At 37.1% G+C, this 14,585-nt stretch overlaps 1 protein-coding gene across 2 annotated transcripts in view; it reads right to left on the bottom strand.

Moving 5' to 3' along the window:
- Window positions 1-4,019: 4,019 nt before the first annotated feature.
- The window catches only part of LOC106884324 (SCL-interrupting locus protein homolog), a 72,780-nt gene continuing 62,214 nt past the window's right edge, over window positions 4,020-14,585 (bottom strand). For both annotated transcript variants that reach the window (XM_014935655.2, XM_014935654.2), the window contains exons 13-18: window positions 12,172-12,366; window positions 11,036-11,206; window positions 9,728-9,818; window positions 9,034-9,120; window positions 7,408-7,565; window positions 4,020-5,355 (exon numbers count right to left, since the gene is read on the bottom strand). In XM_014935655.2, the coding sequence (XP_014791141.1) occupies window positions 4,641-5,355; window positions 7,408-7,565; window positions 9,034-9,120; window positions 9,728-9,818; window positions 11,036-11,206; window positions 12,172-12,366 (1,417 nt within the window). In that variant the 3' untranslated portion in view covers window positions 4,020-4,640. The remainder of the gene's footprint in view (window positions 5,356-7,407; window positions 7,566-9,033; window positions 9,121-9,727; window positions 9,819-11,035; window positions 11,207-12,171; window positions 12,367-14,585) is intronic.

Raw genomic sequence — 14,585 nt, 5'->3', positions numbered from 1 at the left:
GATCGTGTGAATTTTCCAAAAGTCCTCTCCCCACCCCTTCGGAAAAATTTTCCCCAGAAATGTCTTTATAATCGTAATTTGTGCCATTTGAACGGTATTTCTATAAAATTTCATCAATATATATCCATTTTCCTCAAAGTTATGAGGGAAAAATCAGATTTTGTGAATTTTCCGAAAGTCCTCTCAAACGTTCGTTCGCACAATTTTTTTTTTTACATATCCCCCCAACATCGCTTGACAACCGATGCTGGTGTGTTTATGTCCCCGTAACTTAGCAGTTTGGCAAAAGAGACTGATAGAATAAGTACTAGGCTTACAAAGAATAAGTCCTGATGCTGATTTGCTCGACTAAAGGTGGTGCTCCTGCATGGCCGCAGTCAAATGACTGAAACAAGTAAAAGAATATATATATATTCATTTAAGGAGTTTTAAATTCATTTAATGATGAAGATGATGACAAAGGATGAAGATGTGGACAAAGAGGAAGATGAAGAGGTGGACAAGGAGGTAGAGGAGGACAATGATGACGCTGTGCAGCAGGATGCAGGTTTCAGAAGTTTGCTTCATAATCATGTCCAAAATTGGCTCCCATTGCATGGCACTTGAGGCAAGTGTCTTCAACTAGTTTCAGGTTGATTCAAGCTCTGTAAATGAAGTTGGATAGAAGCCTATCAAATGGACTGTTGTTGTTGGCACTCCGTCGCTTACGACATCCGATCAACGGAACAGCCTGCTCGTGAAATTAACGTGCAAGTGGCTGAGCACTCCACAGACACGTGTACCCTTAACATAGTTCTCGAGGGTATTCAGTGTGACAAGGCTGACTCTTTGAATTACAGGCACAACAGAAATAGGAAGTAAGAGTGAGAGAAAGTTGTGGTGGAAGAGTACAGCAGGGTTCGCCACCATCCCCTGCCGGAGCCTCGTAGAGCTTTTAGGTGTTTTTGCTCAATAAACATTCACAACACCCGGTCTGGGAATCGAAATCGCGATTCTATAACTGCGAGTCCGCTGCCCTAACCACTGGGCCATTGCGCCTCCACTAAATGGACTGTACCAGTAATTAAACAGCCCACCCTCCAACACACAGATTCTACTTGAGGATCATGTTAAGTAACTTTAGGACACTTAACTGCTTATACAATGAAAGACGTAGATCATGTGGAACTCTATGAGATGAAAGCACCTGTAATTCAAAGGGAACAGCCTTTTCACACAATGTCACATTGACAATGCAACTGTCTGTGGAATACTCAGTCGTTTACACAATAATGACTGATATAATTCACTGAGCAGATAATTCCATTGATTAAACATGTAGAATAATCATTACTGAAACCAACATAATAATTAATTTACAGGATATGTCATCATTACAGGATCAGTAATATCAGGTTTTTAACTAGGAAATCATTATCCAGTTGATTTAATCAACACTAACTATGCTTGTTTATAGACACAGACATGCATGGATACACATTCAAACATGCTTAATGTACTATATCAGGTGCAGTATATGTGATTGTGCTTCGTTACATTACGTTATTATGAATTATCATTGTTTTATTATGAGACCATGGCTATGTAGTTAAGAAGTTCGCTTTTGAACCACATGGTTAGAGGTTCAATCCCACTGCATGAACAGTGTCAATTAGTGTTCTATATTACAGCCATAGGTTGACCAATACCTTGCAAGTGAAAATAGCAGACAGAAACTGAAAAGGCCTGTTGTGTGTGTTTTTGTAGTGTCCTTTGCTTGCAGTCAACCATGAAAAGCATGTCTGGGCTTCTGGACATGTGCAGTCTTTGTACACATGTGGCTCAGGCAAACAGTATCATTTCTTTCCAGTCCACCAACTGTGTTCAGACCGTTTCTTATTTGATAGAATAGAGAATTATTCCATTGTTTGTAAATAGGTGAGGATTGATGACAGGAAGGGGATCTGGCTAGTGCAAATCAGCCTCAATGAATTCCATCTGACCCATGCAATCATAGAAAAGTGGACGTAAAAATAATAATGATAATATTGAGAATACCTCTAACAAACAACTCAATCTAACAACCAGAGAAGAATAGGGAGTGAATTAAAAAAAAAAAGTCTCTATCATCAAATGAATCTCAAGTGAAGCTGAACTATTTGAAAAATTATGTTGCAGAAATGAAGAGGATAAATGTCAAAGATGAAAAATCTACAAACTCCCAGCTGACCAAAACCTTTTGAGTGGAATTCATAAATGGAAACTGAAAGAAAATACACACACACACACATGCATACATATATATACATATATCCTGATTGGCTCCCATGCCGGTGACATGTAAAATGCACTATCCGAATGTGATCGATGCCAGGGCTGCCTGACTGGCTCCTGTGCTGGTGGCATGTAAAAAACACCCACTATACTCTCGGAGCAGTTGGCGTTAGGAAGGGCATCCAGCTGTAGAAACATTGCCAGATCAGATTGGAGCCTGGTGCAGCCACTGGCTCTCCAGACCTCAGTCAAACCATCCAACCCATGCCAGCATGGAAAACGGACATTAAACGATGATGATGATGATGATATATACATATACGGAGATGTATATATCTATGTGTGTATGCCTTTGTCCCTGTGTGTCCCTAACCACTGCTTGACAACTAGTGTCAGCAAAAGAGGATGATAGAATATGTACCAGGCTTAGCAAAAAAATTAAGTAGTGGGGTCGATTCATTTGACTAAAAGTTTTTCAAGGGCAGTCCCCAGCATGACCACAGTCAAATTACTGAAACCAATAAAAAACAAGAGCACTCAGAGAGCGCAAACCTCCGCCAAGGCAACACCAACGTCCTCTTAACGATTAGCCAGAGATGATTTTTTAAAATAAGAATATCTGAAATAAACTCGACTGCTCTCTCAAACGAGAGTACTAAAAATGAACCCAACTACTCCTAAAAATTAAGTTAAAAAACAAGAAAAATAATCCAGAATCCTTGTCCAGTACTGGATCAATCCCAAAATCTAATCAGTCACAAGGCCAAACCTTCCTGAAAGTTTCATCTGAATCCATCCAGCGGTTCTTGAGATATCTTGTCCTCGGAGAAAGAAACAAACAAACAAACATGATTGAAAACAATACCTCTGCCTTAGCGAAGGCGGAGGTAATAAAAGATACATGAGTAACTGGTCCCAACATAGATCAAAAAAAGAACATAATATGAAAAAAAGCATTTTAAAACATTTATTAGTTTACATGTTTTAATAAATATCTTTTATTTTTTACTTGTTTCAGCCATTAAACTGAAGCTATGCTGGGACACAGCCTTGAAGAATTTTTAGTCAAATGTATTGACCCCAGTATTTATATTTTTAAAACCTGGTAATTATTCTATTGGTCTCTTTTGCCAGACTGCTAGGTTACAAGGATGTAAATATACCAACACTAGTTGTCAAGCAGTGGTGGGGGAACAAACATAGACACACACACATATATACATATATATGATGGGCTTCTTTCAGTTTCTGTCAACCAAATCCACTCACAAGACTTTGGTTGACTTGAGGCTATAGTAGAAGACACTTGCCCAAGGTGCCACACAGTGACTGAACCCAGAACCATATGGTTTGGAAGCTAGCTTCTTACCACATAGCCACACCTATGCTTGTACATATTTTCACAGATATTGTATTTGATTTTCCACATCAGTATTGGTTTTTAAGTGTTTTTTTTGTTTTTTTTTATCCTTTAGTATTTAAACCTTTCCCAAAAATTAAGTTAAAAAACAGGAAAAATAATCCAGAATCCTTGCCCAGTAAATGTGACATGACAAACACTTGACTGGAACCCGCAGGGGAAAAGGAAGCGAGGACGCCCGAAGCAGACATGGAAGCGGAACCTTAGCTTCCACACAGTAGGACTGAACCTGAAACCACATGGTTGCAAAGTGAGCTTCTTAACCACATGGCCATACCTGTGCTTACATACAGAACTAACTGTGAAAGATGTGTAATCAAAACTAGAAAACAACAATCCAAAATTCATGATTTATTACCAACAGTAGAGAAAAGAAGGTAAAACAGGATTTTTTTGTACATATATATAACAATTTGTTTTCCTTTACAGATTAATAAAACATTTATACAATTTATTATAAAAAATGATTATTTTTTTTTTTGATTTGCAACTATGTCACTTTCATTACATTAATTTTTCATTAACCAGCTACAAGATCATTTCTTTGTAAAGGAGATGGATGAATAATCAATTGCATTGAATCATTTTATTGTCAGTATTCATTTTATCACTTCCATGAGGAAGTGAAAGGTAAAAAAAAAATTAACCCTGGCAGTAAGGTATCCACTGTGTGGTTCACTAGTTCAGCTACCTTTCCCATATAACAACCAATGCTGTTACAATGATTTCTTTTGATTAGGCACATGGGTTTATTTTTGCAATTATCAATCCCGAAAGGATAAAATGCAAACTCAACCTCAACGGAGAACTGAACCCACAATGTAGGAGAACGAAATGAAATACGGTGTAAGGTATTTAAATCTGATGCTCTACCATTTCTGCCAGTTAATTGACCTAGTCAATATGAATATATCAAATGGAGGTCAAACCACCATTATAAACAGGTATCCACACCACAACAGGTGTGCTATAACAATTTGGGCATCTGTTTTAATTTTGCTATATCTAGAATTCTTTCATTAGCAGAAGAATTTCCAGGATCTCCTTCAAGAACTGGAGGAGGTGTTTGTAAGAACATCTGTGGTTGTTCAGGGGACTGTTTCTTTGGGTACGGCTTAAACATGGGAGTTGACTCAGACATAGGTAAAAGCTTTTGTTGGATATTTTGAAAAGGTTTCCTAACGTTTAATTTGGTTTGGGTTAAATTTTGCCTCACTTCTTTTGGTCTCTCAAACAAAGCCATATTTTCAGAGGAATTTGAGATTTGAGATGAATTAGAATTTCTAGTATGTGAGAAAGGCAAATAATTAGCTGTGTCGTCTTTGAGTAAGAAACTCATATTTTTGCTGTCAGATTCTTCAATTAAGTGATGTTTTTCCATATACTTTCGAGTTGCAAATGTCAAGTCATTTACTGACATACCATATTTGCTAATGTCTGGACTGCTTGAGTCCAGGCCATAACGCATTATCTGACAGAGGAAATTCTTGTTGTTAGCCTTAGCTGCTGTCGGAGTGGTACTTTGACTGCGTAGTTTGGCCATCTGCGTCAGTTGCTCGTCTTTTAGGTATTTCAGTGCCATGCTGTTGATTTCCATTGAAGTCTCAGTGTCTGATTCAAGTAACATGGAAATATAATTGATTTTAGGAAGCAATGTACAGTCAACTGAATTGAAGCCAGAACTGAAACAGAGAAGAAAAGAAATGAGTTATTCCAAAGTAAGTGTTTATATAACAATTTTTTGTTTTCTTAACATCAATAAATAACAGATGGAGGGGAAAGAGTGAAAGTGAATTACAAAAAGGAAATTCAAACAGACTTTTGACTTTGAATTCATTCCTCTTTCTTCCATCTCTACTTTTATTTTTTTGGTGATCCCATACCCACTTGTGTCAGTAGGTTTAATTGAACAGTGGCTGGTCAATCCGATATGATCTGCCATTCACCAAGCTATAATCATAGGTGAACATAGCACATACCTATATAAAGCTTCTCACTGCTTACAGGAACAAACTGTAACCCAACTCAAGTATGTGTGTTGCTATTGTTTACCCTATATCAAGCAGACTAATGAGCAGACTAAGGCAACCCAAACATAACCATCATGACATTTTGTAGTTAAAATTACCAATCAACATAGTTCTTTATCATCTCCTCTCTGAGATGAAACATGTTGAATTTAGTATTCACACTGCATCCCATGTCTTTCTTTATCTTCTTCTTCCACAGATTTCATTTATCCTAAGAGTGCACTACTTCTTTATACAGTTGTCATCCTCCATTCACACCACATGGACATGTGGTGTGAATGGAGCAAACTCTTCTCTCTTGTACACTTCATTTGATTCCTCTTGTATCCAGTTTTACTTTCAGTTCATAACTAACTACTCCATCAATTGTGCACATTAACATTTCACATCCAGCAAAGCAAGCTTGCTTCATTTTCTAGTCTTCCTGAACTCTTTGTATCCAAAATACATACCCTACTCCCAAGCGCACGCATGTGTGTATGTGAAGACCACTGTGATTGTGAAGCCCCTTAGCTTTTATTAAGGCATGTCTCTAGAACCTACTTCAAACCCAGGTTACATCTGCTTCGACAGTCAGCAGTGACTTGGTCAGTGAATCCTCCGTGATGGTCAACAATGGATGACAAGAGGAGTTGTTATGGGTCACACTATCCCAAAGTGTGTATGCATTTGACCAAGGACTACACGTGAACTTGTATTCCCACTGAAACTCTGAACACGTGTTGGTCAGAGCCAGCTCAACCCACCCCTAATGACTGCCACCACAAATACAAGTAAGTATTTTGACCAGTTGCACTGTACCTATAAAAACCTCTGGAATAAAATATCTCTTACTTAAAAACTAGGTTAAGAGTTGCCAACAGGAAGAGCATCTGGCAATAAAATCCCACTTCAAATAATATTCTACACAAGATATCATCCTCATGCTTGTTATTAGAACAGTATCCTGCTCCAGGTCAAAAACCTTTGCCTTCAACAGTACAGCTACCCCTACCATTATCATCATCACCATTGTTTAATGTCCCCTTTTCCATGCTTGTATGGGTCAGACAGAATTTGTTGAGGCAGGTGTTCTATGCCTGGATGCCCTTCCTGTCACCAACTATCATCTGTTTCCAAGCAAGATATTTCCCCATGGTCAGATATGTTTTTCATGGAAGATTGGAGATTAACAAAATTGCATGTATGAAGATGAATGCTCATTTAAATGATTTCATCTCCCATAAAATTTGATTTTTTAAAAATATCTTAAGTCAGTAGAAAAGGGCAATGCTCTTGATCCTTTACAGGAGGTATCTTCAATCATAGACCCAACCCAAATGCCTGCAACAGATGGGACTCCTCAAGACACCCAACACCCAGGTGTTAATGCAGGTGACAGATGGGAGACGTACTCCATCACTTGGTTTAAGACAACCAGGTAGGCCACAGCATGATTTGAACTCAGAACACAATGAGCCAGAACAAACACTGCAAGGCACCCTATCTGACCATGGAAACATTTCTGCCTGATCACTGCCCTATGAATGATATTTTACTTATTGATCTCAGAAGGATGAATAGCAACATTAAGCTTGGCAAAGCCTGAATAAATACCACAGAGCATTTCATCCAACACTCTAACAACTCTTCTACCAAATTGACAATATTTCTAACATAAATTATGAGTATTCCTAACTTACAAAAAAGAGTAAAAATCATTACCATAGATAAGATGTATTGTTTGATATCAAACTTTCTTTATCTTGATTGGTTGAAGTTAATACAGAGTCTGGACTCCCAGATTCTTTCTCTCGATGTCTTTTTTCATGTTTTTCACTTTCTGTTGGAGATTCTTGCTGCAGCAATTCCTTAACATAATTCTGAAGACAACAAAAATTATAAAATGTTGCTTTAATCTTATTTTTATGAACAACTGATAATACATATACATACATTGAAACATATATAATACATATACATACATTGAAACATATATAATACATATACATACATTGAAACATATATAATACATATACATACATTGAAACATATATAATACATATACATACATTGAAACATATATAATACATATACATACATTGAAACATATATAATACATATACATACATTGAAACATATATAATACATATACATACATTGAAACATATATAATACATATACATACATTGAAACATATATAATACATATACATACATTGAAACATATATATATATGGAAATTACGTTCCTAAGACTAAATATAATATTTAAAAATTCCTTCTAGCATATTATGACATGGCAGTAGTTGTTTCTACAATGTTTCTAGCATTAACCGATCAACTATATTGTCAGCTAAGCAGACTAATACAAAGAGTTTAATGCCATTTCCAGAGCCAACATGGTTTGAACTCATGTCTAGGTATTATGTAGATCGAGCCATGAGAGTGGATGTTTTAGGTAATTCCTAGTACTTTTGTATGTGTATTCCGGTGTGTGTAAGCATGTGTGTGTGTGATGGTTGGTTGTATTTGGTTATTCTTTGGTATTGCTGAGATGACCCTTGGCTATTACAAAAATTTTGTCCAAAGAGACCAGTACTTTTTAATTGAGTCAATGACACACATTCTGAAAGTCATGTAAATATGGTGATGGCATCTAAATCCCAAACAGCTTCAAAAGTCAAGCTTTCTGGTGTTAAGTAAATAACAGATAAATCTCCCACTGGATTCAATAGAACAGGCTTTTTCAGCTAACATTCCCAAATGATCAGGTACATATTTCTGCAGGCTACATGATTTGAGACAAAGCAGAATTAAGTGATTGAAGAGTACAATCATGAATACAAGTAGATTGAAATGGGGTTTCCCCAGAGGCTTTCTGGAGTAACGTTATTCAATAGGATGTGTAGCTCAGTGCTCAGGCAGTCTCGCCAGGTCAAGACACTACTTCTCTGCACAACTTCAGTGCTGTGATTTGAATGACACAGAAAACAATTTCAGGACAGTTTTTTTTAGCCAAGCCAACTGGCAGGAGATCCAAGGGTAGACCAAGAACAAGATGGTTGAATAATATCCATAGTCCTAAGTTGGTCACACTTAAGAATTCATCCGGAAAGACTAATGACAGTTTCTTCTGATAGGACCCTATTGAGGAGGTGCCTGAGAACTCTACCCCCATGACCCTCCAAGGAATAGTGGGCAGAGATGAATGGAGAGATAGAATTAAGTGTACAACCCATATACATGGCAAAATGTCTATGATACAACTGAATTTAAGGCCTTTCAGTCTGTAATTAGATACCAGATTTATTCATTTACAGTGAAAAAACAAAAAGGAATCCCAAACTTACAATAAGACCATCATAATATTCTTTATTCTTTATTGTTCCTGGTATCTCTTCTGCATGATCTTCTTCAAAATCTTCATCTCCTCCATTCTAAGAAATATGACAATAAGAATTAGTGTATATACACATATTGATATTAATGATACATGACCAAAATGTCGTTACTTTTCCACAGTAAAATGATGATAGCAACTCTCCTAAAACCACAAAAAGTATTTTTTCATTTCTTTTTTACAACCTACATCTTAAAAAAAGAGAGAGGAGAGGGGGAAAGAAAATCCTGCTGTTAACAAGTTAAGCTAGGCATTACGAAATATATATTTGCCAGTTATCACAGAGACTTGAATAAATTACAGTTACCACCAAAAATTATGACATACACAACAACCACAAAAATAACAACAGCGAAGATCAGTAGTTTCCTTTGTTGGTATATGTATCAGGTGGTATAAGTAAGGATGCTGAACTGGAAGATGCCAGGAAGGAAAACAAACATAAAATGATGATGAGTAATGCTGCGATGGACTGGCGTCCTGTCCAGCTGGGGGGGGGACACATACGCCATAGAAACCGGGAAACCAGGCCCATGAGCCTGGCTAGGCTTTAAAAGGGCGCATTTATTTATTATTTAATTATGACAAATGTATTTCTCTTAGTTAAGTATTTCAACACTGATTAAGATGTTACCAAAACTTACAGAAGTTCTTTTGGCACACATGCTGACACTCACTAAACCGTTGGTAGATTCAGAAGTTTGTACTCCTTCGATGGCTTGATGGTCTGAAGATCTGAAATGCAATAATTAAACACAATCCTTTAAAAAGATATCCAAATTAATGATGCGTGTTTAAGCATATCATATACATATATTAACAAAATACATACAGGAAAAGTATATTTTAATTAGTACATTTATTTACAGAAGTTATTAATGCCTTACCTATCACAAGTTTTGTTTTTAATTGAATTATATTTATCGCTTTAGCATTTAAACTGGCCACATCCTGCCAAAATATTCTTCCTGTTTTTTATTCAAACTGGCCAGATCCAGCCTCTCACACCTACCCTACAACGTTAGTCTAAAACATAGTCACATAATCGAAATCTCAACTCTACAAGATAATGCAAGATAAATTCGAAAACGTGTGAATAAATAAGTGTTACATCTGCCAAATCAGATTGGAGCCTGGTGTTGCCATCCGGTTTCACCAGTCCTCAGTCAAATCGTCCAACCCATGCTAGCATGGAAAGCGGACATTAAACGATGATGATGATGATGATTTGCGAGAATAATTTGAATGTTAAAGGGTTAAAACATTAAAAAATTAGCTAATTTATGATGTCACTTTTCTTTAGTTGATAAGAGATAAGACAGTTATTAGCAGCTGAATTATTTAACATTAAGATAAGTCTCAAATCCAAAATAGTGGAATATCTGCAGACATTGTCTTCAAGTTAGAATTCAAGAAAAGACACACGAGGCAATCAGATGTAAAACTGTATGATGTCTGGGTTCACTATGAATTCAGTTGCATGTATTGTGTCTCACTTCCATCAGTAGGGGTTAGAGCAAGGCCAAATCAATGTGCATGCTTACACTATAATGTTTGTAACATCTCTAGCATGGGTGGAATTATTCCATACAAAAGCTAAGTCTAATCCGTTTACCATTATGCAAATATCAAACTTTTTAGGAGACCCTCCAATAATACAAGTACAGAAAAAGGGCTGTAAAATAGTGAAAGAAACTCAGTTGACCTTTTCTTCTTCAAGACACAGTATTAAAAAATTAGTAATTTTGTCTTAAGAGGAAGAGATATACAAATTGCAGAGCATTGCACCAGATTCCTAACAGCTTTTAATTTTGTATGTTTTAAGTCTAAATCAAATGCCAGAGTCTACTCTGCCTTTTATCTTTGTACACCAATGCTAAGCATGTAGTGGAGCAAAAGTTCTAAGGTTGGAGATTATTGAAAAACAAAGAAACTACATAAGTACACTGTACCTGGATAAGGATGTCTGATAGCTGGGTAGGTCCAAAACTAAATCAGAATGGAAGCTCTCTACAGACTTCTGGTTAACAGAGAGGCACTGAGCAACAGCAGAGAAATCCTCCCCATGGGAAAATTCTGTCGTGGCCAAAGTGTAGGAGCCATCAGTTTCATGATGTGGAGGCCTGAAAAATGAAACATCAAAAATATTACAACATACAGATCCTGTTAAACACAATTTTATGATACTTCTGTGTGTGTCTTACATACACATACTTCAATAGGAAGTCAAAGTTGCTAGGCTACCCAGAAAAACTGACAAATACAGTCCATCAAAATAGCTGTGGATGAATAAACAGCTCATTATAATAATATCCCATGGAAAACTGCTTTAAAACTGCTTTCCCAATGTTTTGTTTAATACATGAATTGTAGAATGAATCTAACCTATAACTTCAACATCATGATCACCATCTTTTAATATCCATCGTGTGACTGACCCTCGTGCCGGTGGCACGTAAAAGCACCCACTACACTCTCGGAGTGGTTGGCGTTAGGACGGGCATCCAGCTGTAGAAACTCTGCCAGATCAGATTGGAGCCTGGTGCAGCCTTCTGGCTTGCCAGTCCTCAGTCAAATCGTCCAACCCATGCTAGCATGGAAAACGGACGTTAAACGATGATGATGATGATGATGATTCTGGAATGGGTTGGAAGGTATGACAAGGTCCGATAGGACAGAGAACTGCATTATGCTGCTTTAGCAGGGTTTCAATGGCTGGATGCTCTTCCTAAAGACAACCACTTTACAAAGTGCACCGAGTACTTTTTTTTTTTCATGGCACCAGCACAAATAAAGTTTCTATGTAGCTCACAAGACTAAGATCCCAATCAGCTGAATGGGGCTACAGTAAAGAGAGAGACAGCTTTATGCTAGATGATGAAAGGTTAGAGTATAAAGAAATGAGACAGAACAGGTTTCTTGCAGTGGGAGGGTTAGGGTTAGGACTGCTCATGTTATAGTGGAAGTAATCTATTTGGAACTGGAAAGAGAAATAAGATGATAGTGACTTAACATACTGCCCTTTGGTGGGAGTACAGTATGTTATGTTAGGCAAAGCCTTTAGATGTTAGAAAATATCAATTCCTACCAAGTCTGACTTGAAACAGATGAAGTTGGTCCCATTTTTGAAGCAGTTGGAGCAGAAACAGGAGGAAAATTATCAGCTTTGGTCTTCAGTGGAGATTTTGGAGATGACTGAAGATTAATTAAATTGTTTGGTGTTGTTTCAGGTGACGCTGATGTCTGGAATGATGTGTTTACACCAACAGAGTACCTTTCGACACTGAATGAGAATAACAACAATACAAAGGAGATAACATTTTTTTTTAATATCTGAAATAAATTTTAACAATGTTTTGTAAGGTTTAACATACTGAACCATTAGTCTCTTGATCACGAGATTAATACTTAACTACAGATATTAAGACATATTATTCTAATTACTTCAGTTTGTTTAGCTAACAAAAACACCACTCCTGCCTCAGTGGGTGGTTGGCACTAAGAAGAGTACTAAATAATAAAAATATTTGCTTTGACAGGCGTTGCTGTGTGGTTAAAAAGTTTGCTTTCTAACCATGTGGTCTCAAGTTCAGTCCCACTGCATGACACCTTCAGCAAGCATCTTCTATAGCCTTGAGTGAATTTGGGAGACAGAAAGTATGAGGAAGCCCATTGTGTGTGTGTGTGTGTGTGTATCCCCCTACAGCTTGACAACGGGTGTTGATTTGTTTATGTTACTTAGTAACTTAGTGGTTTTGGAAAAAGAGACTGAAAGAATAACTACATCATCATCATCATCATCATCGTTTAACATCCGTTTTCCATGCTGGCATGGGATGGACAGTTTGACTGAGGGCTGGCAAGCCAGAAGGCTGCACCAGGCTCCAATCCAATCTGGCAATGTTTCTACAGCTGGATGCCCTTCCTAACGCCAACCACTCCGAAAGTGTAGTGGGTGCTTTTTACATGCCGCTAGTATTAAAAATAAGTACTGGGGTTGATATGTTTGCCTAAACCCTTCAAGGCAGTGCCCCAGCATGGCCACAGTTCAATGAGTGAGACAAGTAACAATATACAGATATTGTCTTAATCATCATTTTTGTGTCTACTTTTCTCGATTGGCATGGTTTATATAGATATTATCCAGCACAGTGTCTTCCATAAATATTGACATGCTTGCTTGATTTCTGTCAAGCCTTCATGTACCTTCCACTTTCAACATTCATATAACTGCTGCCTTGCAAAACCACATTTTATAGGGAGGCATCATTACAATCTGCTCTTCAGCTGAAGAGAGAAGTAATTTCCAAAACTTTTTTCTATCATGCTCTTTCTTTACTAGTGTTCTTTCCATTGCTAATTAGGTCACCTAAGTAACTAAAGTTATCAACTACCTCTCTACCAGGAAGCAGTTCTTGAGTGTTTCTTACTGTCAATTACTCTTGCACAGCTATTACATAAGCAGTCCTTATTCTATGTCAGCCAATTTTTGCATACCTTTTTTTTTTTTTTTCACATTAAATACACCCCAGTTGCCCAGATTATGCAGAGACACAAATTGAAGAATTTAACATTTTGCCGCTTTATTTCTAGCCCCGAATAGCTTATTTTTTTTATATCTAGCACTATGTCTTTCTCCATTTCTAAGTTAAAGGTTAGAATAAAGCAACCTTGTAAAACACAATTGTTCTTCACACACAGATGCACAGAATAACAGCAATCAAATAATGACAGCAGAGTGCACAACAAACATCAGCGATCAGGTGTAAAAAAAACTAAATGGCATCTCTTGTCAAGAGTACAGACTGTCACCTATACTCTTGACAAGAGATGCCAGTTAGTTTTTTTTACACCTACTAGGCTCGTTCATAATAGCCCAAGTTGCTGGATAAATTTTTGTTCCTTTAAGAATGTTGTAGAATGGAAACTTTTCTTAGATTGAAATTTGAATCCTAATCCCTATAGAAATTTATTGTTTCAAGAAAAACATTGTATTTGAATTACTTTTAATTTTTTCAATTACAGATAACAACTCGGGCTGTAACTTCTGAACCTGAGTCAGGCACGTGTGAACAATATCGAGACAATGCCTGCTACGAATGATATTTTTGGAGCACTTCTAAGACACTGCCAGACAATGAACGGAAATAAATTAACTGCGGCCAGGCTCAATAAAAGGAGCCTGAATTATTGGCTGCAATAACATACCTGAAGTCAATGTTGGTAGAAATTAAATCAGCTTCCAAATACACATTCACTTTACTAAATTTATACTTGGGCTAAGCCAGAACAGCCTGAGTGTCAGAGTCGCCACAGATATATATATATATATATATATACATACACAATGAGCTTCTTTCAGTTTCCGTCTTACCAAATCCACTCACAAGGCTTTGGTCATCCTGAGGCCATAGTAGAAGACACTTGCCCAAGGTGGCACCCAACCTGGAAGCAAGCTTCTTACCACACAGCCATGCCTACACCTGATATATGGTATAAGAA

Source organism: Octopus bimaculoides, chromosome 13 (genome assembly GCF_001194135.2).
Source record: "Octopus bimaculoides isolate UCB-OBI-ISO-001 chromosome 13, ASM119413v2, whole genome shotgun sequence".
Classification (NCBI taxonomy): domain Eukaryota; kingdom Metazoa; phylum Mollusca; class Cephalopoda; order Octopoda; family Octopodidae; genus Octopus; species Octopus bimaculoides.
This window is presented reverse-complemented; position numbering and strand designations above follow the sequence as displayed.